The sequence below is a fragment of the Sphaerodactylus townsendi genome, linkage group LG04, assembly GCF_021028975.2.
Source record: "Sphaerodactylus townsendi isolate TG3544 linkage group LG04, MPM_Stown_v2.3, whole genome shotgun sequence".
NCBI lineage: Eukaryota > Metazoa > Chordata > Lepidosauria > Squamata > Sphaerodactylidae > Sphaerodactylus > Sphaerodactylus townsendi.
In genome coordinates, this window is record NC_059428.1 from 153,429,875 (window position 1) to 153,454,791 (window position 24,917).

The 24,917-nt window shown below is 48.1% G+C and overlaps 1 protein-coding gene across 11 annotated transcripts in view; it reads left to right on the plus strand.

Moving 5' to 3' along the window:
* The window catches only part of LOC125431855 (ankyrin repeat and fibronectin type-III domain-containing protein 1-like), a 310,810-nt gene that overhangs the window by 261,084 nt on the left and 24,809 nt on the right, over positions 1–24,917 (plus strand). For all 11 annotated transcript variants that reach the window (XM_048495029.1, XM_048495028.1, XM_048495032.1 and 8 more), the window contains 6 exons: positions 9,073–9,274; positions 11,126–11,333; positions 14,803–14,997; positions 17,384–17,497; positions 19,469–19,566; positions 22,393–22,483. In XM_048495029.1, coding sequence (XP_048350986.1) covers positions 9,073–9,274; positions 11,126–11,333; positions 14,803–14,997; positions 17,384–17,497; positions 19,469–19,566; positions 22,393–22,483 — 908 coding nt within the window. The remainder of the gene's footprint in view (positions 1–9,072; positions 9,275–11,125; positions 11,334–14,802; positions 14,998–17,383; positions 17,498–19,468; positions 19,567–22,392; positions 22,484–24,917) is intronic.

A 24,917-nucleotide genomic window follows, 5' to 3' on the forward strand; every position in this document is an offset into this window, starting at 1 on the left:
TCAGCCCCACCCACCTCACAGAGTGTTTGTTGTGGGGGGGAGTGAAAGGAGATTGTAAGTCCCTTTGAGTCTCCTTACAGGAGAGAAAGGGGGTTATAAATCCAAATGACGCCTCCTCCTCCTCCTCCTCCTCCTCCTCTTCTTCGTCTTCTTCTTCGTCTTCTTCTTCGTCTTCTTCCTCTTCCTCCTCCTCCTCCTCCTCCTCCTCTTCTTCTTAATCTTCTTAATCTTCTTCTTCTTCTTCTTCTTCTTCTTCTTCTTCTTCTTCTTCTTCTTCTTCTTCTTCTTCTTCTTCTTCTTCTTCTTCTTCTTCTTCTTCTTCTTCTTCTTCTTCTTCTTCTTCTTCTTCTTCTTCTTCTTCTTCTAACATAGGCAAGAGGCTGAGCACCAGAGGCATGTATATATCTAGACCAAAAACAGTTTCCAGCAGACCATGGGAAGGCAGAGAGTGCTGTTATTTCACTGCAGATCCGAGTGAGAACAGGAGAGAGGGGTTGGAATGCATGTCTCTCACTTAGGGTTTGCACCCGATTCCAGTCGGTCAGTGCAGAGGTCCGAGGTTCACTGTGGACTTTAAGGCCATACATGACAGCTAGCTTCCTCCGGCCTGTCAGGGGAGGGGGCGGGGAGGGAACCCGCAGCACAACTAATAAAAAAGGCCAAACAAAAACAATGTGATTAAAGGGGACTGTGTGTTCCCACAGCAAGAACATTTGCCCGACATTTCCTCACTTCGATATTTAATGTTAAGCAGCAATTAGGGGTTGGCGGTGAGGAATGCTGTGGGGAAAACCCGCCTCGGCTCTCCAGTATCTAATTTGGGGGAAAGGGAAGGAGACAGTCCTCCAGAAAACCAGCCAGGTTCTCCTTGCCAGCGTGGGCTGTCATCAGAGCGTACCTATTAAAATAGGTGCGGTACCTCCCCCTCAATTCTATTGGTTGATCACTGCATACTTTTAACCTAATATTGGAACATATCTGTATTTGTAGCAGTATTCTGGCCCATTAGATCTGGCCCGTTGGATAGTACGTTTTAGCTTTTTTCCCCTGTTCTGAAATAGTTATGCTAAGAACTAGATCTGTGTGGCATGTTGAAGAATGCAGTTCGTGCTCCCAGATATGGATTGTACATAAAACAAAGGTGACTGATATTCTGTAATGAGGCTTTCTGGCCACCAGATCCCCTGGGAAACTGAGCTTGCTTTCAATCAATATTTCTCCCCAGGGAGCACAAAGCTTCTCTTATTTATCTATCTTAGACGGGATATACTGAACGAAATGTGTCACATATTGTTAGCAACCGGGGGCATTTTTCCAACTCTGTGCCCCTACCCACAACAGTAATAATATTAAGAGTTTGGCTAAAATTGCTGGGAAAGGTGTGGTAATGGAGGGGTGCCCTGCACGCCTAACAGGAGGCATTGTCAAGAGTGTTATATTTGGCGCGTCTGCCGTATAAAACTGTGCTAGCATTCAGAAAAAAAGTCCAAGCGGAGTTATAAGCAGCCTATAAAATTGTCAATCTAGTTCTCTTCTTCTTCCAGACAGTATGGCGGCATTGGCCTTCATAATTTAGTCCCTGACTGGGAGGGGGGGAAACATGCCAAACTATTCCTCTGGCTCTTTCTAAAGACCTGGTTGAGAGGAACGAGGGAAGGAGAAATTGCGGACCCATTCAAATCTTTTGCTCGTACAATCCATCAAATAGGACTGGTTATTCTCCAGTGCATACCGGAATAGCCCCGTGAACGAAATAAGCATTGCAGCTGTGACTCAACGGAGAGGTGACAGTGTGAAGAGAGAGATTATACTTGATGAAGTTGAAAGATGGAAACAAAATAGAAGTGCTGGATGATGGACTGGCTAGGTTTTCAAGCGTTACTAGAGAAGTACGAAAGCCAAAGAGAGTCTGTGAACATATTCTTATGTTTATTGACATATTACAGTTTGGTATCTTAAGCAAATCATGAGATTCTGTGGAAAGGGCCCAGAATGGCAGAGCAAGTCATTTTTGTTACGGTTCTTGGCTATCTGTCTCAGTTACCTAGAGGAGGAGGAGGAGGAGGAGGAGGAAGGGTTTGGATTTATATCCTGCCTTTCTCTCCTGTAAGGAGACTTCAGGCAGCTTACAAGCTCTTTTCCCTTCCTCTTCCCACAGCAGACACCTGGTGAGGCAGGTGGGGCTGAGAGAGTTCTGAACGAACCGTGACTAGCCCAAGGTCACCCAGCATGCTTCATGAGTAGGAGCATGGAAACAAAACCCAGTTCACCAGAGAAGAGTCCACCACTCAGGCGGAGGAGAGGGGAATCAAACTCGATTAACCTCTACACCACGCTGGTCAATGGTAAAAGGGTAAATCCCAGCAGTTTGGAGCTTGTTTTTATTTATCATAGAATCATAGAGTTGGAAGGGGCCAGACAAGCCATCTAATCCAAGCTCTGCTCAATTCAAGAACAATCTAGACTATCCCTGACTAGTGCTCATTCAGCTGCTGATTGGAGAGTGCCAGAGGGGGGGAGCTCGCCATCTTCCTAGGCAGCCGGTTCCACTGCTGAACTACTAGTGGGTAAAAAAAAATCCTAATGTCCGGCCATACATCATACATCTATCTCTGTATAGTCATGTTTTCACAGTCCTTTACAGCAACTCTCAAACACCAGTACATTTTTTGGATTCCGCACTTGGTTGCGTTACATTTGTGTATGAAAAATGGTGACTGATGTTCTTATCCTCCGTCTTCCCTGCGAAGACCTCCCACAAGAGCACCAGTCAAGGCTATTAATTGTTTGAGATGGCGACATACTCCAGGCAGAAAAATCTGTGGCCTCTTTGGTGGAACAGCTGAATCTGCTTTAGTGAAATTGGCAAAGATGCTTCACAGAAAAAAACCAGTTTTCTTGTGGAGAGCTGGTTATCATGCCAGTTGTCGACCTTGATTAGCTGAAATAGAATTAAGCTTCGAGGACCCGTCCGAAATTAAATTAAACGATCGTGGAGATGGCACCAGAATCTAAAGCAGTCCAGAGCCGAAATGACAAAATGAATTCTGGGAACTGGGGTACATATAAAGCTGCAAGTCAGTTCATATCAGAAGGATGTTTTTGGAAGGGGAACAATATACTTCCAGGTGTCTTGTATGATCTGGGAGATGTTTCTTCATCTCTGGCGTTACTTCTATTTCTTCTCATTTCTTATCTGACCTGTGGGTGTAAGCCTATTCCTCACAATGGGTGATAGTAAGTACTCCTTCTAGAGTAGACCCTAAAAGGGGAGGGGGATAAACCTTAGTTCTATTCCTTGGCTTCCACCAGCTTTGTGGTTAACTACAGGCCTCTCCCGGAGCCGCGCTGGCATCATTAGGGATTCTGGAGAACAAACAAAAATGCTTTGGCGTGAAGAGAATCTCCTATAAGTTGGAAGTTATTGTTGTTCCGAGATCAAACGGGCATGTTCAGTTGAGCTCAAAACAAACAAACAAACAAAAGGACAGTTTTGCCAAATGAGGGAAGAAGGACAAGAAAGGATAGGCTACAAAAAAGGATAGGCTATCAGGTTTTGAGCCTTGCTTCTCATGGGTATGCGTCGCTATTTCTGAAGAGACAAAATAAGTTTTCTTGCCCATTGTCCCCATTGCTTCTCTGTTGGTTTTGGGAGAGTCTGTCAAATGGACATTAGTATTATTTACTGAATTTATACCCCACATTTCTCCCCAGTGGAGAAACAGTGGCTTACATAGTTCTTCTCTTGTCCACTTTATCCTCCCAAAGGCTGCACTAGGTAGGGTTTAGGTAATGTAAAAGAATTAACACAATAACACTCAGCACGTAGCCATTGGGAACCACAATAGAGCCTTTACCCTCATATTTCTCATGTGAATCTGTTTCATATGTATCTTTTACTTCATTGTGACATTTGGGGAGGGGAGGGGGCAGAAAGCTTTGCATGGGCTCTGCTAGACGTTGAACTGTGGCCAAAAGTGTTTCCCAGTCCACTTCTTTACCCATTTCAGCTGTGGGTTTTTGCGCATTTATTCTGCGAAGGAGAAAAACGGTGTTTCCTAGCTTATGAAAATGGTTTGCTGTCATTGGTATTTATGGTTCGGTGTGTGGCAGATTGCCTGCCTTGTTTGCAAGCTGACCGAACGAGGCCGCTTTGGCACGTCTCCATCGATCCCGCTGGCTGCCTGGAAGGTTGCGGATCTAGATGCTCTTTTTTTCCCTCTCTTGTTCTTCAACCAGCAAACCGACTCAGATGGCGCTGGATCTGTTGAAGTCAAGAAGAGATAAAATAATATCTATTTCCTCCCCCCCCCCCCCCCCCCCCGTTGATGAAAATCCAGTCTTCGGTGGCTGTGCTCGTTAACCAGCCGGAGCGAGGTGAGCGGTTCTAGGAAAGTGGCAGAGTCCTTTGCTTTGGCTGAAATGATCACACTTTCATATTTGTGACCATCTTAATATTTGGGGTCTGATAAATGTTGTAGGAGCTCGCTAAAAACAGAGCCCTTTGGGGGTGCGGCATATCAAGCCCAATAAACAAACAAATAAACAAACAAATAAATAAATAGTCGGTGCCATCCTCGTGATAAAGCTCACCTGCCACTGGTTCCACTGGTTTCATGTGTCTCCGTGACACCTTACGCCACCAGACTCACTCTTCTTGTTTTCAGAACAGCTCTGTGGGGATGACAACTTTCGTTGCTTTTGCTAGGCAGTCTTCTGCTTGGTTTAACTCCGAGTAGGGGCAGCTACCTCCCAATATCTGCTGCAGTCTGAACAGAAACTCTGGGTGAGTAATTGGGGTTGGATCCCTAGTCATTCACACCTCATCAGAGAGGTATAAATTCTGTCTGTGTAGCTAGATCAGGATGCTCGCTCCCCATTTCCTCTGTTGCCTCGTTCAGCCACGCCCACCAAGGTTTGCTTGTGCTTGTTATCCTGTGGCTAGTGCCTGCTCTCGCTATGTGCAGTAGTGGAAATGGTGTTTGTGAGAAAGGCTTGTGGTGTAATTCAAGGGAGATGTCATGTTGGTGAGGGAGCAAGCTTATTTTCTGCTGCTCCAAAGACTAGGGCTAGGAGTCATGGGTTCACGATGCAGGAAAAGAGAGTCCACCTAAACATTAGGAAGAATTACCTGACTGTCGGGGCTGTTCAACTGTGGAATGCACTACCTCAGAGTATGGGGGAATCTCCTTCTTTGGAGGTTTTTAAACAGAGGCTGGATGAACATCTGTCGGGAGTGCTTTGGTTGTGCATTCCTGCATTGCAGGGAGTTGTTCTTGATGGCCCTTGGGGTCTCCTTCAACTCTGTGATTTGATGAGCCTATGATATGGTCTGATGCTCACTTTGCCAGGCCAGAAGCAAGCATGGCAGGATTGATCTTGAACGCTTTTTCCTCCCTTCAGAGCATGAGACATCTCAGCAGCATAGTCAGCAAAGTCTCTATCCCATCTGCATCAGGCCCAGCTTCCATTTGAGGGCCCCCAGGTTGAGCCGCAGACTTGTGCTTGGGATGGCTGATACCATTTCCAATATTGGCTTTATATATGCCGTTGTCTCCTTATTCTCTTAACACAATGCATCCTTAGAGAGCCAGTGTGGTGTAGTGGTTAAGAGAAGGTTCACTCTAATCTGGGGTTTGATTCCCCGCTCTGCCACCTGAGCTTTGGAGGCATATCTGGTGAATTCAGATTAGCTTGTGCACTCCAACGCACACCAGCTGGGTGACCTTGGGCTAGTCACAGTTCTTTGGAGCTCTCTCTCAGCCCCACCTACCTCACAGGGTGTTTGTTGTGAGGAAGGAAGGGGAAGGAGACTGTAAGCCCCTTCAAGTCTCCTTACAGGAGAGAAAGGAGGGATATAAATCCAAACCCGTCTTCTTCTTAAAGGGGTAGGGGGGAGACAGAAACAGGGAATGGAGAGGGGCCAGGCTTGTGGAAAGATACATTCTGTTCATATGATTGCTGTTCTCAGTTAAGGGTTATGTTACACTTTGACATCCTGTATAGTACGGACAATTGGACCCTATCGCTTAGCCGCACAATGGGAATATTAATGACTGGAGAGCTGTTGCAGAAAGTGGCCAGAAGCTATTAGCATAATGGATTGGATGCAATTTGAGCAATTTTAGTTGTTGGTAAGAGAACACAGTTTTGTATGTGCTCGGGCGTTCTAAATTGGGCTCCAGTTTCTTTTCGGCCTCCTTTAATTTTAACCATATATCTGTTTACCAATATCAATGGGATCAGTTGGCAATTTCGGAAAATATATACAGTGGGCATACTTAAACATACTCAGGAGTACGTGCCGCTTTCACTGAATTTAGGACCTTCCCAAGACCGGCTTTTCAGACCGCATGAATAAGTTTTAAAAGCTCCAGTCCCCATAACAGATCCCGAAGGGACTCCGCTGTTTACGCCACTCCATTGTGAAAGTTGTCCATTCATCCCTACCCTTTGTTTCCTTTCGCCAGTTCCCAAGCCATAAGATGACCTGTCCCCTTATCTGATGCTTGCCTCCGTTCCCTCAGGAGCTCTTGATGGTGGGACTTTGTCAAATCCAAGAACACTGTAGCTGCGCCTTTCCCCTATCTTGGATATCATTCCAAGGGGGTTGTTTTCAGTTGGGTTTGGTGGCGTGCTTGCAGATAGCCATCGAATCGAAAAGCATCCATAGTGTTCTTTTGAGTGACACAGAATTAACCGTCCATGTGCTTGTGTGTGCCACAAAAGACCCTCCATTTGTCAAGACTCACTGTCTTTGAGGCGGGGGGGAAAACATGCCAAATATGTGTATTTTACAGCGGGATCTGGATCAATCTATTATTCCTGCGTCTTAAACATACAGTGTGCTTGCTGTGGGACATGGGTTTAGTCACAGAGGTGCCCAGCTTCTTTGCCAGGCCAAGCTGTGGTTGCAAAGGGCTCAAAAACGGGCCTATTCCTTCCCCCTTCTATAGGCACAGGGGGAAAAAACCCAACTCTCTTCCCGCAACTCAGACTTGTCTTCATAGTATCTAGAGACTTTTGTAATCTTCGCGATCCATCCCAGGAGTATGCCTGGCAGGAACCAACCTTGCGCTGTTTCAGAGCTCAAAAATAGAAGCATCGTTTAAAGGAATTAAAATGGGTAATGTCGTTCTGCAGCCCACGATGTCTCAAATACAATCAGAGTGATTGAGGGAGGGAGGTGGAGGGTGCTATTAATACCCTCCGCAGGGCTGTCTCCCTAAATGTGATCACCAGAGCCAGTGTTTTCTCAGTGTTGCCTTCCGTCCAGATCTGCAGTGGTTTTGCAAGGGAAGTACAATTAAACTGATCAGCTGGCCTGCCCAGGAAAGGGCTTAGTTTTTTAACCAGTGCACTGGACTGCCGGTGATACGTGCAGCTTATAGCCTAGAACCCTGCCAGAGCCACAATGTTGGACATGTACAGCTTCATTGCTCAGTTCACAGCAGGCAAAAACTGCATCCAGGATTGGAATCGAGTGATACAAATCGAGAGCTTTCGACATCACCTGGTTTCTGACGATGACAGCATTTTTATCCCTTTAGGGACTGGCAATAGTAAACAGACAGTTGTGCATATGAAGCATCCACTTGTCACAGTTGGTCGGGTCACTTTGCTCCGATTTCTCCCGAGGACGTTGACAGGTTGCCTGGTGTTGTGAAAGCTGCCACATAGGCTCTGGAGCTGCTCCCATCATGACTGGCGCGAGCCAGCTGGAGAACGTGGTGAGCTTCTGGCTAGAATGGCGGACGCCTCTTTGGAGGAGGGTGAGGTGCCACCCACTTGTAAAGGAGGTGATGTCGTCCCACCCATTCCTTAAGAAGCCGTCCATTGTTTAAGGAAGCTATGGACTGGTTTTAGGCTTGTCAGTTTGCAGGGAAGCTGGCAAAATGTTCAGTGGCGGCGCAGCTCCTGGCATTCCTGAATGAATCATCCTTCCTTGATACTTTTCAGTCTGGCCTTTAGCCTGAATTCTGGGATGGAGGCTGGTTTAGTGCCCCGGTGCACTGCTCTTCTGATTGATCAAGGGAAATCATCTCTCTCGATCTTGTTCACTCTCCCAATGGCTTTCGGCACTGGGAATTAAAATGTTTTCTCATACATTGTTTAGAGCATAGGTGCCAAACTCGTGGCCCTCCAGATGTTATGGACTACAGTTCCCATCATCTCCTGCCAGCACCTGTGGTTTAGAGCAACTGGTTAGAGTCTTGGAGTTGTCTTTTGATATTTCTCTCTCTCCCTCCCTCCCTCCCTCCCTCTCTGGACAGGACCTCCAAGTGCACCTAAAGGGTAGACAGGGCCAAAAGACTGCCTATATTACTCTCCGTATTCAGTGGAAAGAAAGTATCCCCTCCAAAAACACATAACATATAGTTTATCCGCGAGGCTCCAGCCGCAGCTAAACGCAACCGCAGCCTCACGGCTAAATTATATGTTGTATGTTTGTTTCTGTGCAGCCACAAAGTATTGTATTGTAATTTTGATGTAATGGAAGGAGAAGTGTACATCCCATGCTTGCTTTGTTACACATTTGTATGGAAGAATTGAGAGACTGCATTTGAAAAACTGAATACATTAATTCAGAATACACAGTACTTGGGTGCTGTAAGCTTTTGGGTGCAGATGCCTTACTTTCACTGATACTGGTCACCGAACCCCCCTTTTTCTAATATTAGTCTCTGTGCCTGTAAAGGCTGCCTCAAGAGTTAGGGTTGCAAGCTCCAGCCTGGGAAATACCTAGAAATTTGGGAGTTGGAACCTGAGTCTGGGGAGGGATTTCAATGGGGTGTAACGCCATAGAGTCCACTTTCCAATGTGACCATTATTTCCTGGTGAACCGAACTGGGATACAGCCATAAAAGACTGCAGAGAAGATCCATAGATGCTTTCCAGGATCCCTGCATCAGGTCAGTGGTCAGGCAAGGAAGCAAGTTGCACAGAAGTTTCCTTCAAGCATGAATATACATGGAAATATTTAGATTGTCCACTCTTTGCTTAACCCAGGCCTCCCTTTGCCCGGATGCTAACCGTATCTGTCCACCCATTCTTCACTTTGTGTTTCATTAGGTCTTCCTCGCCTAAAATGACACAGCAAATGAGAGACTTACAGCTCACTCAGTCCAGGAAGCAGCCGGGGCCCTCCTCTCCAAATGCCGCCAAGAGGCTGTACCGGAACTTGTCTGGGAAATTCCGCGTGAACTACATGTCCTTCGACGAGGGGACAGTCACAGGGAGGACTGAGAAGGAGAAGTTACGCAAGTCCTACCTTGTGAGTGCCGTTCCTTGGCCGTTAGAATTCCTCTGTGGGTTGAGACATGCAAAGAAAATGCATCCCTTCACATTGAGCGGAGGGATTTGTTTAAACATTGCTGTTGGACTCTTTTTGAGGTCCCACCACTCACTCACTCACAGCTCGGATAAGGTGGCAAATAATTGCGCCATGAGCACCATAGTAAAACCCGCCAGATACCCTGCAGGAGGCCAGAAGAGGCAAGCTTACCCTCTTTCCCGGAATATAAGACATCCCCTGAAAATAAGACATAGTAGAGGTTTTGCTGAAGTGCGAAATCTAAGGCATCCCCCGAAAGTAAGACGTAGCAAAGTTTTTGTTTGGAAGCATGCCCGACGAACAGAACACAGAAAAATAAGACATCCCCTGAAAATAAGACATAGCTCATCTTTGGGAGCAAAAATTAATATAAGACACTGTCTTATTTTCGGGGAAACATGGTAGTTAAAGACTGACTTGAGGGGGAACCCCAAGAGCACCACGGGCAGCATGGTGTAGTGGTTGAGAGCAGGTGGATTCTAATCTGGAGAACCAGGTTTGATTCCCCACTCCTCCGCCTGAGTGGCCGAGGCTTATCTGGTGAGCCAGATGTGTTTCCGCACCCCTACATTCCTGCTGGGTGACCTTGGGCTAGTCACGGTTCTTGGGAACTCTCTCAGCTCCATCTACCTCACAAGGGGTGGGGAGAGGTTGGAGCTTGTAGGCCACCTGGAGTCTCCTTACGAGAGAAAGGTGGGGTATAAAGCAATTTCTACCCCAGTGAATATCGTATGTATGTGTGCGTGTGTGTGTGCATGTATGCATGCATGCATGCGTCTGCTCAAGGAGGCTTACAAACATGCACCGTGATAAAACCATAAAACAGCTTACAAAATCATTTAAAATTAACAAGCGACTTAAAAACCCAACATGAAACATTCGGCAGCCTAGAACTGAGCCTGTAAAACTGTTCTCCAGCTAGAAGCCGATTCTTTTAAAAAAAGAAATCCCTTCATGAAAAGCCGGGGGTGGGATTGTCCTGGCACCTAAAAGAGTGGGGTAAATGTTAGGCGAACCTCCAGGAGAAGATCATTCCACTGGTCAGGGGCCCCGACGGAAAATGCCCTGTCTCTAGTTGCCATGTACCTTACATCTGCACCAAAAGTCGTCTTCATGGCAGCCACTATTGTTGTGTTTTGGGCCTGGGCCTATAAGTGTTGGTCTGGTGTGCTGAAGGGTCAGCTGGTCTGGTGTGCTGAAGGGCCAGGTGGGCTATTGGCAAGTCCAGTTTGCCAGACTTCTTCCTGCCGCTGAGTTTTTGGGTCAGTTTCACAGAAAAGATTCCAGAAGCGAGTTTATCCCTCAGCGGCCCTTTTAGGCCTTCCTGGTTTCTCTCTCCCTCTCTCAAAGGCGATTTCGGTACCGTGCACATGGTGCAGCATTATGATTGAGTTCTGTTGGGGCGTGTCGTGCTTGTAGAAGAATTAGAAGCAGCTGTGGAATGAACAAGACTGCAAGTCCTGGGTGTCCTTGGTCTTGAAGGTGACACAGTGCATCAGGGCGCTCTTGATTGGCAAATTAACACTGTGAGTTGAGTGGGCCGGGATGTGACTTGCCGAAGCGATCAGTGCCGTTCACCCTGCATTTACCATGTGCTGAGAAAGGCAAACTTAGCTTAAGCTGAAAGTAGGAGAGCCATCCGATGAGTGCTCAATTCAGCCCCGATCCACTCAACCCACATTTCCACAGTTCTGCTTGGCCTTCTTCATTTGAACGAAGTGGCCGTGTGGGGGAAGAGCCGGTGAGAGAGTTGCCTGCTCTGCTTCATTGGTCAACTGCTTCTCTCCGCAGTTCCAAGGCAATGCTGCGCTCTTCGAGGCCGTCGAGCTGCAAGATCTGGACAAGGTGCAGGACCTGCTCCGGCAGTACAGCCTGGAGGAGCTGGATCTGAACACCCCCAACAGCGAGGGCCTCTTGCCTCTGGACATCGCCATCATGACCAACAACGCCCCCATCGCTAAGACACTGCTGCTGGCCGGGGCCAAGGAGAGCCCGCACTGTAAGTCGCCGTTTGGAGGCAACGTTGCATGACTGAGCCACACCCTCTTCCAAGTTTGCTCAGCAGTGGCGTAGTGGTCAAGAGCAGGTGCACTCTAATCTGGAGAACCGGGTTTGATTCCCCATTTCTGCCACTTGAACTGTGGAGGCTTATCTGGGGAACTAGATTATCCTGTGCACTTCAACGCACGCCACCTCGGTGACCTTGGGCTAGTCACAGTTTTTCGGAGCTCTCTCAGCCCCATCCACCTCACAGGGTGTTTGTTGTGGAGGGGGAAGGAAAGGAGATTGTAAGCCCCTTTGAGTCTCCTTACAGGAGAGAAAGGGGAATATAAATCCAAACTCTTCTTCTTTCTCTTCTGTCTGTTTCTCTGTTTGGAACTGGAGGGACTCTGGTCCTTACAGCTCCCTGATACCCCTCCTCCATTTTATCCTCACAACAACCTTGTGAGATAAGTTACGTTGAGAGAATGTGACCATCCCGAGGTCACCCAGCAAGCTTCCGTGGTGCAGAGTGGGGACTTGGGCCTGGGTCTCCCCTAGTCTGATACTGTATACAATACACCACTTATTTATTTGCTTATTTTTATTTATCCTTTCCTCCTCAAAGAGTACCCAAAATGGCTTACGATTAAAAAAAAAAAACAAGGAAGGGGTGGTGGTACTGAATTCAAAGCAGCTCAGTTTTACTCTCTCTCTCTCTCTCTTTCTGTGTTCTAAGCTAGTGTGGTGTAGTGGTTAAGATCAGGTAGACTCAGATATGGAGAACCAGGTTCGATTCCCCACTCCTCCCCCTGAGCGGCAGACTCTTATCTGGTGAACTGGATTTATTTTCCTGTTGCTACACATGAAGCCTGCTGAGTGACCTTGGGCTAGTCACAGTTCTCACTGAACTCTCAAAGCCCCACCTCCCTCACAAGGTGTCTATTGTGTGGAGAGGAAGGGAAAAGGAGTTCTTAAGCCTTTTTGAGTCTCCTTACAGGAGAGAAAGGTGGGGTATAAATCCAAACTCTTCTTTTGCTGACAGATCTTAACTGAAGATCTTAATTTTTATGGTCTATGACCCTCAGACTAGAAGCTGAAGAATAAGAACTCATGTATCTGGGCATGGCTGGGCTTTAAGCGCCTGCACCAGAGGATAAACAGTCCAGTCTTACAGACCTGTTGCAACAGGGTCTCCCCTTCTACCTCTCCTGCCTGCTGATGGCATCTCCTATTACTGTGATGCTATGACATGAGAAATCACACCTACCAAATTCTTCTCTACTATGGAAGGGTTAAAGTTTCAGGAATGCATTCTGACCACGAAGGAGCTGGGTATCTTAGGCCGAATGAGAGTCAACAGTGCAGCGTTCGGACCCTGATAGTGTTAGAAAGAACACTAAGGCAAGGGTAGTCACAGGAGAAAATTTGAGAGAAACTGCAGGTATCTGTGATCCCGACCATAGGATCAGAGGTCACAATGGAATATGCTGCCACAGGAGGTGGTGATGTCCACTAACCTGGTTAGCTTTCAAAGGGGTTTGGACAGATTGATGGAGGAGAAGTCGATCTATGGCTACCAATCTCGATCCTCCTTGATCTGAGATTGCAGATGCCTTAGCAGACCAGGTGCTCAGGAGCATCAGCAGCAGAAGGCCATTGCTTTCACATCCTGCCTGTGAGCTCCCAAAGGCATCTGGTGGGCCACTGCGAGAAGCAGAGTGCTGGACTGGATGGACTCTGGTCTGATCCAGCAGGCTCTTTCTTAATGTTCTAATGGAAAGGGAGACATGGATGAAAACATAAGCAGAGAGGATTTCAACCTCTTCCGCCTGGCAGTCCTCAGTGGCATGTTCTAAGGCGGAGATTCTCTCAACTGCACGTTACGAGAAGCGGGGCAGCAAAAGACATGGTCCGAGTAGATTCTCTGGTGTTACTGGAATCCCCACATCAGGCAAACGGCTGAATCAGCTCCCAAGAGTGTCTTCCTGGAATCACCCAGCTTGAATTGACTTGGCTTTTGCTACCTGAAAGGTTCAAACTTGTCTGATCAGGTGAAGTGAAACATAAAGACGAGGAAGAGGCTCCAGCTCAACCCTGGCGACCAGCTTGGAGCAGCAGGGAAGTGCCTGGCTGCCAGCTCTTTGCAGATAGCCCATCTTGCAAAGAAACAAATGGTTTCTTCACAGCGGCATTGGCATTCGGGTCAGGGTCAGAAGGCCCCTTTCTTCCAGCTCAGGCATTCCTGCGAATGGGAGAGCAGACGAGGAGAGTGGCTTTGAATATGTATTTATTAGCACTCTGTCCTGGGAAGTGGGGATTTTTCTCCCGCAAGCTTTCAGGCACACTGCTCTAAAGAGGTGGTGCTGGATACAGCTGCCGGAGTCTCCTGCTTGCTGGGTGGCCCACACAGCGAGTAGCCACAAGCCAAGCTGGCAAGAGCACGCAGTGAACGGAGCTAATGAAGTAGGAAAGTGGAGGGTATGCCTTTGCTGTCTGGCCATAGGAGCCGGGCAAGCCCAGAGGTTCCACTGAATAGAATGCAAGTTGGGTGTGTGTGTGTGCCTTTTCTTGTTCTGAATGCTTTTTGGCTCAGAAAGGGCAAGCCACTCACGTTGGCCACTTGCCGAAGTCATGCTCCAGTTGTGCATCATGTACTGCAGGATACAGATGTGACTTCAAACAGCTACCAATAAAGGGGATGCTGCAAACCTGGCCAAGCCTGTGTGGTCCTGGGACTCTTCATGGGGATGCCCGGGGATGCCCGGCAGCAGATGGCCAAATCCCCCCGAATCCCCCTGCTGCTGTAGTTGCCCTCACTGATCTATGGCTGCCTGCCTTCCCAAGACCCCCATCAGCAGTGGGGCAAGCAGTGGTGCATGAATGCATCTTTGCCAAAGCTTCTTTTGGTGTCGCTGGTAGTGGAGGGTTGGAAAGTTCTCCTGTCCTGAGATACTGGAAGCAGAAGGAGGATCCCTAAACAGCAGGCTGTGTTTCCCGGGGGTGTTCCAGGAAAGTGTGACGTTTTCCTGGAGGCCAAACCTCAGCATGCAATTTTGGGTGCTGACTTCAAGGTTCATTTTGAACTGGCAGATGCCTCTTTGTCCTTCTGGCAAAGATGTCCTGGCCGTGGAGAACACTTGGTTCCTGGGAGGGCTGCAGATTTCCTGAGGAGTGGAGACACTTTTGAGTTTCTTAATTAGCAATAAAAAAGAAGAGTCAGAATTGCCAGCCTGCAGAAGCAATTCAAGGTCTAACCCTGTTGCTTTTTCTCCTGCAGTTGGGGCAGGGACTGTATTGAAGTGTGCTTCTTGGGTTTGCGGGGTTTTTCCAGCAGTTTTCTCAGTAAAGCAGCAATAAAGGATCCCTTCTAGGGGCTTTAAACCACTTTTGTTCCTAAGCCTACATTGTCTTCCTTCTCTCTTCTTGTGCGTCGTTTTAACCGGTCTTTTCCTTCCTCCCTTCTGCACCTCTTTCCCTTTACAAAGTCATGAGTCTAGAGAGCCGGGCTTTGCACCTGTCGACACTGGTCCAGGAGGCTGAGCAGCGGGTCAATGATCTCATTGCCCAGGTGGTGAACGAGGTGCCCAACGCTGACTGCTCGGAGAAGGAGAAGCAACTGAAGTCCTGGGAGTGGCGCTATCGGCTTTACAAACGCATGAATGCCGGCTTTGAGCACGCACGTGAGTTTCTGGCGGGGTGCAAGACCCCCCACCCCCGCCCCCAGTAGATCAGAGAAACTGCCTCAAGATCCTCCAAGCCAACACTTGGGCATTAGGCCAGTGTTCACTCTCCTCAGCTCCCCTAAAAAGTGATTCCAAGGATTCCCCTTTCTGCCTGGAATGGCCTCCCAGAATGTCTTCCTTTTAAAGGAAACATTTGCGTGATCAGTGTTTGGAAATATGCTGCCACAGGAGGTGGTGATGGCCACTAACCTGGGTAGCTTTCAAAGGGGCTTGGAAAGATTGATGGAGGAGAAGTCGGTCTATGGCTACCAGTCTTGATCCTCCTTGATCTGAGACTGCAAATGCCTTAGCAGACCAGGTGCTCAGGAGCAGCAGCAGCAGAAGGCCATTGCTTTCACCTCCTGCGTGTGAGCTCCCCAAGGCACCTGGTGGGCCACTGCGAGAAGCAGAGTGCTGGACTGGATGGACTCCGGTCTGATCCAGCAGGCTCTTTCTTATGTTCTTAAGGCCATTGCTTTCACATCCTGCCTGTGAGCTCCCAAAGGCACCTGGTGGGCCACTGCAAGTAGCAGAGTGCTGGACTAGATGGACTCTGGTCTGATCCAGCAGGCTCTTTCTTATGTTCTTCACGTCCCTCCTCAAAACCCAACTTTTGACACCACCAAGCGGTCCATGTTCCTGAGTGAAATCAGCCCTACTCAATGGATAATCAAACTGACATGTAGGCTGTAGTCCATGAAAGCGTTTGCTGTGGCAAAAATATGCTGGTCCATAAGATGTCTGTATGTTTTTGCTTCAGCACGCTGGCACGGCCACCCCTCTAATTCTTCCCTCCCTTTGGCACTTCTCCCTGGCTTCACCTGCTTATGTCAAATTATAGATTGCCAATTCCTAGGGTCAGGGTCTTCTTGCACTCTGTAGATCAATCAAGGTTATAAAAATAATGTTCTTAGTGGTCTATGTTAGATTATATAATGGAAGAAAACACCCTAGAAGACTGTGGTGGGCCACAGGCCGAAGAAGTGGGGTCAAAGTATACCGTATCAGAGGTGTGCTGCACTTTGACCATCATAAATAATTCAATTCACTGTGTCAGACCATGTTAATTATTTGGGTGTTCAGTAAAATCAAACCCAGATGGCTCCAAGCAGTAGTAGGTGAAAGTAAGACTGTTTTCCCTTTACCCATGTGATTTTTTTAAAAAGGGAAAATCCTTTCTAGCAGGCACAATGAGTCCTTAAGTGTGAAGGGCGACCCAGCTGCCGAGCCTCACTGAAAGAAACATTTCTGTGTAGCCGATCAGCTCTTTCTAAACGTACACCCCCTGTTTGCGGCCATGTCTAATGCTTCAGGGGAAATACAGAAAAGTCAGAGTGTTTTATTTTACGTTCTTCTGATGACTCAGTCTTCCCTACACAGACCAGTGCATGTAGAATTCAATACACTCCCCCCTCTCAGGAGCCTTTTTTGCAAAGGAGGCGGGCTTTTTCTGCCTCACCTCCTGGGACTGTCTCCACGCGTGTGATAGATTAGAAGCTAGACCAGGGGTAGGGAACCTGCGGCTCGAGAGCCGCATGCGGCTCTTCTGCCCTTGCACTGTGGCTCCACGAGCTGAACCGCCGGCCCCATCCTTGCCCGCCCTGCAGGCAGCAGGGCGGGCGCACCAACTGCCCACAGTTGGCTGGGCCGCGCCGCGGGCTTCCCCTCTCGCCCGCCCCATTGGAGCGGGGTGGGCGCTTTCCCGGCGGCCAGTGAGGCCAAGCCGCCAGCTTCATCCTTGCCCGCCCTGCAGGCAGCAGGGCGGGCGCATCCATGCGCTTCTCAGAATGAGCGGAGTAAAAGGTAAAAAAAACACCCTATATATATAGTGTTATCTTTATTTTAAATGTCAAAAATTATTTGCGGCTCCAAGTGTTTTCTTTTCCCGTGGAAAACAGGTCCAAATGGCTCTTTGAGTGTTAAAGGTTCCCTACCCCTGAGCTAGACTGATTAGAAGCTAGACTGAAGAGTCATTTCCTGCAGCACCACACAGGAGCCAGCGTGGCATAGTGGTTAACAGCAGGTGCACTCTAATCTGGAGGAACCGGGTTTGATTCCCCGCTCTGCCACTTGCTGTGGAGGCTTAACTGGGGAATTCAGATTTAGCCTGTACACTCCAACACACGCCAGCTGGGTGACCTTGGGCTAGTCACAGTCCTTCGGAGCTCTCTCAGCCCCACCCACCTCACAGGGTGTTTGTTGTGAGTGGGGGAGGGAAAGGTGTTTGTAAGCCCCTTTGAGTTTCCTTACAGGAGAGAAAGGTGGGACGTAAATCCAAACTCTTCTTCTGCTTCCTTCTACGCTTGGACACGCCCTCACTGACATTGATGCTGTCTGTTCTCAGGGGTTCCAGATCCGCCCACGAATGTTCTCCTGTCGGTGGCCAGCAGCACTTCTGTGGAAGTGGTCTTCCAGGAACCTCTAAGTGTCAACTCGGCTGTGGTCACCAAATACAAAGGTAGCGCCGTGGCCCTATTTCCCATGGATTTTACTTTAAAGAGCCTGTTTGGTTGATTTCTCCCCTCTTGGACTACGAAACCTGTCTGGTTGATTCCTGATGATTTAGTGACACTTCCACATTGGTTTCTCACGTGCCTTGGGTCTCAGTGAGGAACGCAGTGTCTAAACAAAGTAAATCAATAGTTTTGAAGTTACTAATGTGTGGGCAGCTACTGAACAACTATAGTCAGATTTTTAAAAAAGAAGTTAGCAAGATCTGTAGCAAGATCTGTATAGTCAAATATTTTAAAGAGAAGTTAGCAAGAACTGTTAGCATAGTTCCCTGAAGATGTAAAACTCAGCATCAACATTTAGCACAACTGTCTGTTACCTATATGCTAATTCGTTGATTGTTGGGTTTTAATTTCATGATTAACAGGTGTCCGGCACTCATGTTTGTAGACACAGTTCGAAGACTTCTGTGTTTGCTCTGCATAAAAACTCAGAAAACAGAACAAATCTGTATGGAGGTTTCAGTGGTTGGAAGCTAGGATCTTTCCCTCCAATCATTCCCCAAGTTCCCAATGACATGCAAGCTGCAAATCCTGACAATTGCTTCCTCTTATCACTGACAACATATTTTTAATTTTGCATTTGGAGTAACTTTTAAAAACTGAGTTGATACGTTTTTCTCTCCAATTGCCTAAACTGTAGGCAACTGTACATCCAGCATGGTGTAGTTAAGAACAGGTGGATTCTAATCTGGAGAACCGGGTTCGATTCCCCACTCCTTCACATGAGCGGCAGACTCCTATCCAGTGAACTGAATTTGTTTCCCGACTCCTACACTCCTGCTGGAGTGTAGGAGGGTGACCTTGGTCTAATCACTGCTCATTCAGAACTCTCTCAGCCCCACCTGCCTCACAAGGGGTCTGTTGTGGGGAGAGGAAGGGAAAGGAACTTGTAAGCCACCTTGAGTCTCCTTACAGGAGAGAAAGGTGGGGTATAAATCCAAAACTCTTCTTCTTCTCATAGTTTACAAAAGATTTCCAGTAGTGGAATCTACAGAAAAACCTGTCATCCCTTCTTCCTAGTCCCACCCTGTTCGCTGAACCCCTTTCCCTGCTTTGGCCCCACATGCTACTCAGTAGTTTTCACAGGAAGATGCTCAACCTTCCCTGAGTATTGTAGTTAGGAAAGAATGGCATATTTCCAGTCTCTGGATGTTGGTGGACACCTTTCGTCTTGGTCCTCCCTCTCCTCAAAGCCCAGCCCAATAAGTCATTCCCTTCTTCCGGTTGCTGCAACCTTGTCCCTTTTTGATTTTAACAACTGCTCCCCTCAGCGTTGATTTCCCCTCCGCTTAAACCCTCTCCACCCTGACATAATGTTGGCTTTTGGAGGAATGTTCCTTTTTCCAGTCACCATCAAATCCTGCCACTTAATCTACTTTGTCTGTTTCCACCCACCCCTCTCTCTCCACTGCCTTTGTTCGGTCCACCTGTTCTGTGCCGTCTTTTATCTCTTGGTTCATCGGTCTGTCTGTTCCTCCATCTCGCTGGCCTGCCTTTTGCCTTCCACGCGCGGGCGAGGGTCATCTTCTCTGCCAAGAGAGGCAGCCATGACCCCTGCCAGAGATGCTTCTTGATCAGGCAACATGCAGCTATTGCACTGTATCCTCTGGGGAGGGTTGTCTTTGAATATGGGAAAGGTGTGCCCCGTTGTTGCCCCTTCTTGCAGTTTATGCTCCCCACCCCCCCAGTTCTTCTGTTCTTTTTTTTCTCAGACATTTTTCCAACCCGCACAGCTGGCCCTGCCGTAGCTGGTTCTTCAGTTTCACAGTCAATCCCTCTGCAGCAGCTGGTCCAGCCCTGGCAGCCCAGCTCTCTAATCTAACCCTGTCTGCCTGCCAAACGCTACCTCCTTCCCCTTGCCGATGAAAGACCCCCAGTTACTGACAGCGGGGCTGTGCTTCTCTCTTTGTTTGCAGTCGAGTGGAGCTGCTCCCCCGCCTTCTCCCCGCCATTGGGCGAGCTGGTGATCGACAAGCTGAAAAACCTTCGTGTCACCATCCATGGCCTCATCTCGGTGAGTGAGTGGCTCCTTCGAAGGCCTGGAAGCGCTCCCCCACCTTTCACCCTCCTGCCCCTCCCCAACTTGTTCTGAGCTGCCAAAATGTGAAGCCCTGATGCTCTCTGCCCCATGTTGCATCAGGTCACACGCAGACATTCAAACATGCCTGGTTATGCAGTGGTTGCCAACCCTTTTGGTATAGCAACCCTCAAGTCCAAACGTATTGGGCCTAGTGACCCACCTAAAAATCAGTGAAACTGCAAATGATCAGTGGGGCTATTGATCTTAGATCAACAGTGGTCTATTGATTTTAGATCTTAGTGAGCCAGCCTGGTGTAGTGGTTAGGAGCAGGTGGACTCTAATTTGGAGAACTGGGCTTGATTCCCCACTCCTCCACCTGAGTGGCGGAGGCTTATCTGGGGAACCAGATGTGTTTCCGTACTCCTACATTCCTGCTGGGGTAGTCACAGTTCTCTCTGGACTGTCTCAGTCCCACGTACCCCATAAGGCAGTGGTGGCGAACCTATGGCACTCCAGATGTTCATGAACTACAATTCCCATCAGCCTCTGCCAGCATGGCCAATTGGCAATGCTGGCAGGGGCTGATGGGAATTGTAGTCCATGAACATCTGGAGTGCCATAGGTTCGCCACCACGGCCATAAGGTGCCTGTTTGGGGGGGGGGGGGGAAGGGAAAGGAGCTTGTAAGCCACCTTGTGTCTCTTTACAAGAGAAAGGTGGGGTATAAATCCAAACTTGTCTTCTTCGTATGTTCTTTGAAAAACCACTGGAACAGATTCTCTTGGGTGAAATCACAGAAAAATTTAACTGAGTAATAAAACATATTTTTAACCTGCATTCTCAACCTTGACCTTATTTTTTTATCTCCTGTCACTGGTGTGGCCCTTTTGTTTCTCCTCCTCCTGCCTGCCCAGCACCACTGCTCTATGGAGGCCTGCGATAACTTGTGGAGTATGGGGTTTCCATTTGCCACGTGTTGTCTTTCAAGCACATTCTGAAACTGGAGAACACTTGGCATAGCCCTAACAAAAGGAAGTAAGCTTGAATCGCCGCTCTTCACGAAATATGAAGAACAGAAATCCTTTCTGGGTCTGTGTGTGGCTACTGTGCATGGCAGGAGCTGCCTTGGGCAGCAAAGAGGAGGGATCTCGAGGCAGCAATCTCTGCCTCGTGAAGAAAAGGGTGGAGAAGTATTTACTAAGCCATGCAATCTATAGGTTTTATTCTCAGTACCATTTCCACCCATTGGCTCTTTCTCGTCCCTACCCCCAGCTTATAAATCAGAAGCTGGTTCTCCCCCACTGCTACCTCCTGCGTAGATCAAACCCTCTCCACCAGCTCCATGGCTAATTGGAGATGAGAACCAGCATTTCTGCTCTGGCCCACAAGTGTACGGACATCGTGGGCTGGTAGGACCTGCCTCTGCCCCTGCTGTTTTATTTCTCTGGGAACTACGGGACCCATGCTGCCTGTCAGCTGTCCCTTCTCCATTGTGCAGAGGGCAGCTTCCAGGAGCGCAAACAGCAGCAAGAGGCCGTGCATTTGAGACAAATGGACCTTAGGCTGGCTTGAGTTCCACAACTCTCCTCTCTCTTTGTGAGCAGGGAAAATGAGGCAGAAATTCAGCACATAATTCCCTGTGCACATTGTTTTGAAGCCAGTATTGAAGCCAGGAGCAAACTTATTGTTCAACAAGCTGTGGGTGGGACCCTAAATATATGTATATATTTTAATTTTTACCATAAGCTTTTGAAAAACCATCATGTAAATTCAAAACAGGATTGATGGGGACAGTCATCCTTATAGTCTCCTTACAGGAGAGAAAGGGGGATATAAATCCAAACTCCACCTCCACCTCCACCGCCTCCTTCTCCTCCTTCTCCTCCTCCTCCTCCTCCTCCTCCTCCTCCTCCTCCTCCTCCTCCTCCTCCTCCTCCTCCTCCTCCTCCTCCTCCTCCTCCTCCTCCTCCTCCTCCTCCTTCTTCTTCTTCTAGGGCCTTTGGTTTTGGATAGTTGAGAGAGTCTCTGGCATGGCTTAGTGGGTTGTAATCACAGCCCATTCCTTTGAAGTGCAATATTATTTATCCAGGAGCTGAGCACAAAAAAAATGGCATATTTTTAAGTCAGCCTGTGCTGTCAGCTAGTCTTTGGGTTAATTTCCTGTATTCCCACTCGGGTATCCATAAAGTTAATCTGGCCTTGGAATGCAACTGGAACTGGGCATTGGGAAGCCATGGAGTGAGGGGATGACGTCATCACCATGTGCCAGGTTCTGGAAGATTTAGACACCATTGCAGTCTTCCTGTCCCAAAGCAAACTCTGTCTCACCTTCCAAGAGCCGTGTAAAATGGACAATCCCATCTGCCACAGGAAGGCCACAGCAGGATGTTCGGCCTCTGCACGTTGGCTTGTAGCAGCGATGTCATTTCAGCAGACTTCTGGGGAGCCCTTGTGCTACCTGAATCATTTTGGACCAAGCATGGGTTCCACAGAGTCTGAAACTGAGTTGGGAATAGATCCACAGGAGCCATCCTTTAGAACTCTGGGTTGTTCCAAAATTCTTTGACTCAGATCTGGATTGAAGGGGTCATCAAAGAGTCATTAACCCGAAGAGGCCAGCAAAACTGAGACAACCTTGCACTGTTTTTGCAAGGGCACCGCAGGCCACTTTTTAAGGGTATCACACCTGCTCTGCTTCTGCTTTATGGAGAGCATTTGAGGAGGGGCAACTGAAAGCAACCCTTTACCTGTCTGCTGGTTGGACTCCAGGTTGTTTTCTATCTCCAGTGACCATTTCCCCCCTTGCCCCTTTCCCCACAGGGTACTGCTTACTATGTCCAAGTTTCTGCCTACAACATGAAGGGCTGGGGACCTCCTCAAACTTCAGTACCACCCTTTGCTATTCCCTCAAGTAAGTATGAATACTGAGAAGCTTTATATGTGTCTCAATATGGATACTGTGATGCTACTTTACCTGCCTCAAGGTCAGGTGCACCTGGATGAGATCTATGAGTTTCCCGCGGTGTCTAGATCTGGCAGAATTGAAATTGCCTACATGAGAAAAAGACTGTGCATCCTTTCTTTTATGAGAATTGCCTGGTTGAAAAAAGAGCTATATTTTTTGAATCATTAGAAATTTGGGTGAGTTGCTTGGATATTGTGATGAAAAACAAATCACTTTTAACACAGTCTGGGGTGAAATTCCTCCCACATAGCATTGGCAGGGGTGGAGAATGCATAAAAACATAGCTTTTGACTGTTTTCTTTTAGGACATTTTGGCTGCCCATTAGTCAATGGCCTCCTCAAAGTAAAATCACAGGATTTTCCCCTCATGTGAACCACCGTGTTCTGCAATTGGGGCAGAAACGTAATGTGTTGGGGGCATTGGGGTTAAAGATTGCCCTCTTTTTCCAGTGAACACTGACCCAGAGAATCATAAAGAACACTGGAGAGATACAACCCCTTCCTTCTTTCACAGAAAGCTTAACTGATCACACTCAATGAAACTTGCGGGAGCTATTCAGGACACAAAAAAGGAGAGGCAGAAAGCAAGCTTGAATAAAAATGCCCTCTCATTTAGACATGTATCTCTGGGAGCTCTTCAACCCCTGACGATATTCTGAGAGAGACATTTCCCTACCCTGAGATGTTTGGCTTGGGGTCGTGAATTCACGCCAACTACCGTTTGGTATAGGTTGGTATAGGAACTGTCCCCACATGCCTCGTTGAACAGGCTCCTCTGCTGACAGCCACATTCAGGTCAGGCCTTGTGGTTCAAAAAGAGCAATGACTGTAAGATTACATGCTGTCTGAGGCTACCAATCCCTTGTGAACAGGTTGGGGTTGCATTGGAGGTAGAGTTGCTGCCAGCGTGGTGTCATGGTTAAGAGCAGGTGGATTCTAATCTGGAGAATCGGGTTTGATCCCCCACCTCAGTGGCCGAGGCTTATCTGGTGAACCAGATGTCTCTCAGTATTCCTACATTCCTGCTGGGTGACCTTGGGCTAGTCCCAGTTCTCTCAGGACTCCCTCAGCCCCACCTATCTCCCAAGGCATCTGTTGCGGGGGGAGGAAGGGAAAGGAGCTCGTAAGCCACCTTGAGTCTCTTTACAGGAGAGAAAGGGGGGATATAAATCCAAACTCTTCTCCTTGTACCATATCTTTTTTGTTCGGTCATCAAATCACAGCTGACTTATGACGACCCTGTAGAGACGTTGAGAGGTGGTTTGCCATTGCCTGCCTCCACGTCACATCCGTTGTATTCCTTGGAGATCTCCCATCCCAATACTAGTCAGGGCCAACCTTACTTAGCTTCTGAGAGCCGATGAGGTCAGGCTAGCCTGGGGCTTTCTACATCTTGGAGTTGCGTAGTATCTAGCGTAAGCCACAATGGTTGGCCCACCTCACGACATTTATTGGGGCTCACTTTTTGCGTCTTAAAGAAAATATTTATCTCCCAATTTTTTCTTTTAAAAGAAAATAACCGGCTTTTGTCATGTAAAAGCGCGCAGCACCTCCTTGGGTATTTTTATGAAGCGCCTAAAAATAGCACCCAGCCTCAGCCAAAGTTAACAGAGCTGATCTTTCCATGGAAAACAGCGGCATGGGGGAGCACGCGAACCAATTAATGTAAAGTTAATGTAAAAGAGCTGTTCCCCCCCCCACCCCCACCCCCACATGCACACAACACACACACACACACACACACACTTGCCTGTGCTGTTCAGTAGCTCTGCCACCTCATAACTAAGTGGTGTGAGGAAGAGGTTCTGTTTCTCATTGAGGCCAGTTTGATTCTCACTTGGGGGTCTGGAGCAACTTCTGCCCAGGCGGGGGCCAATGTTTGGGATGTGACTGGAAAGATTGAAGAGAGTACCAACAAACCAAACCTTGCTCATCCACTGTGATTTTTCCCTCTCCTCCTGCTGGTAAAGTAAAAGTTTCCCCTTCAGTCGTGTCCAACCCTGGGGTACCGCTGCAAGCAGTGATTTCATAGGCAAGCCGTTTTTGTGGGGTAGTTTGCCATTGCTTTCCCCGGTTATTCTTTACCCCCTAGCTATGAGCTAGGTATCATTTACCAACCAAGGAATGGATGGATGGCTGAGTTGACCATGAGCCAGCTGCCAGAATATCTGACCCACAGGGGGCTTGAACTCCTGACCATGTGAGTGGCAGTGCAAGCACTTAACCACTATGCCACGCGGCTCCTCCTCCTGCTGGTGGCAGCTATTAAATCCCATCAACCTGGCAGGCAATTGCTACTAGTGGCTGGTGTTGTGGGCTTATGCTGCCTCTGTGCCATCTAACATGGTTTGGCCTTCTTAAACCTGAATTGGTGCCTTGT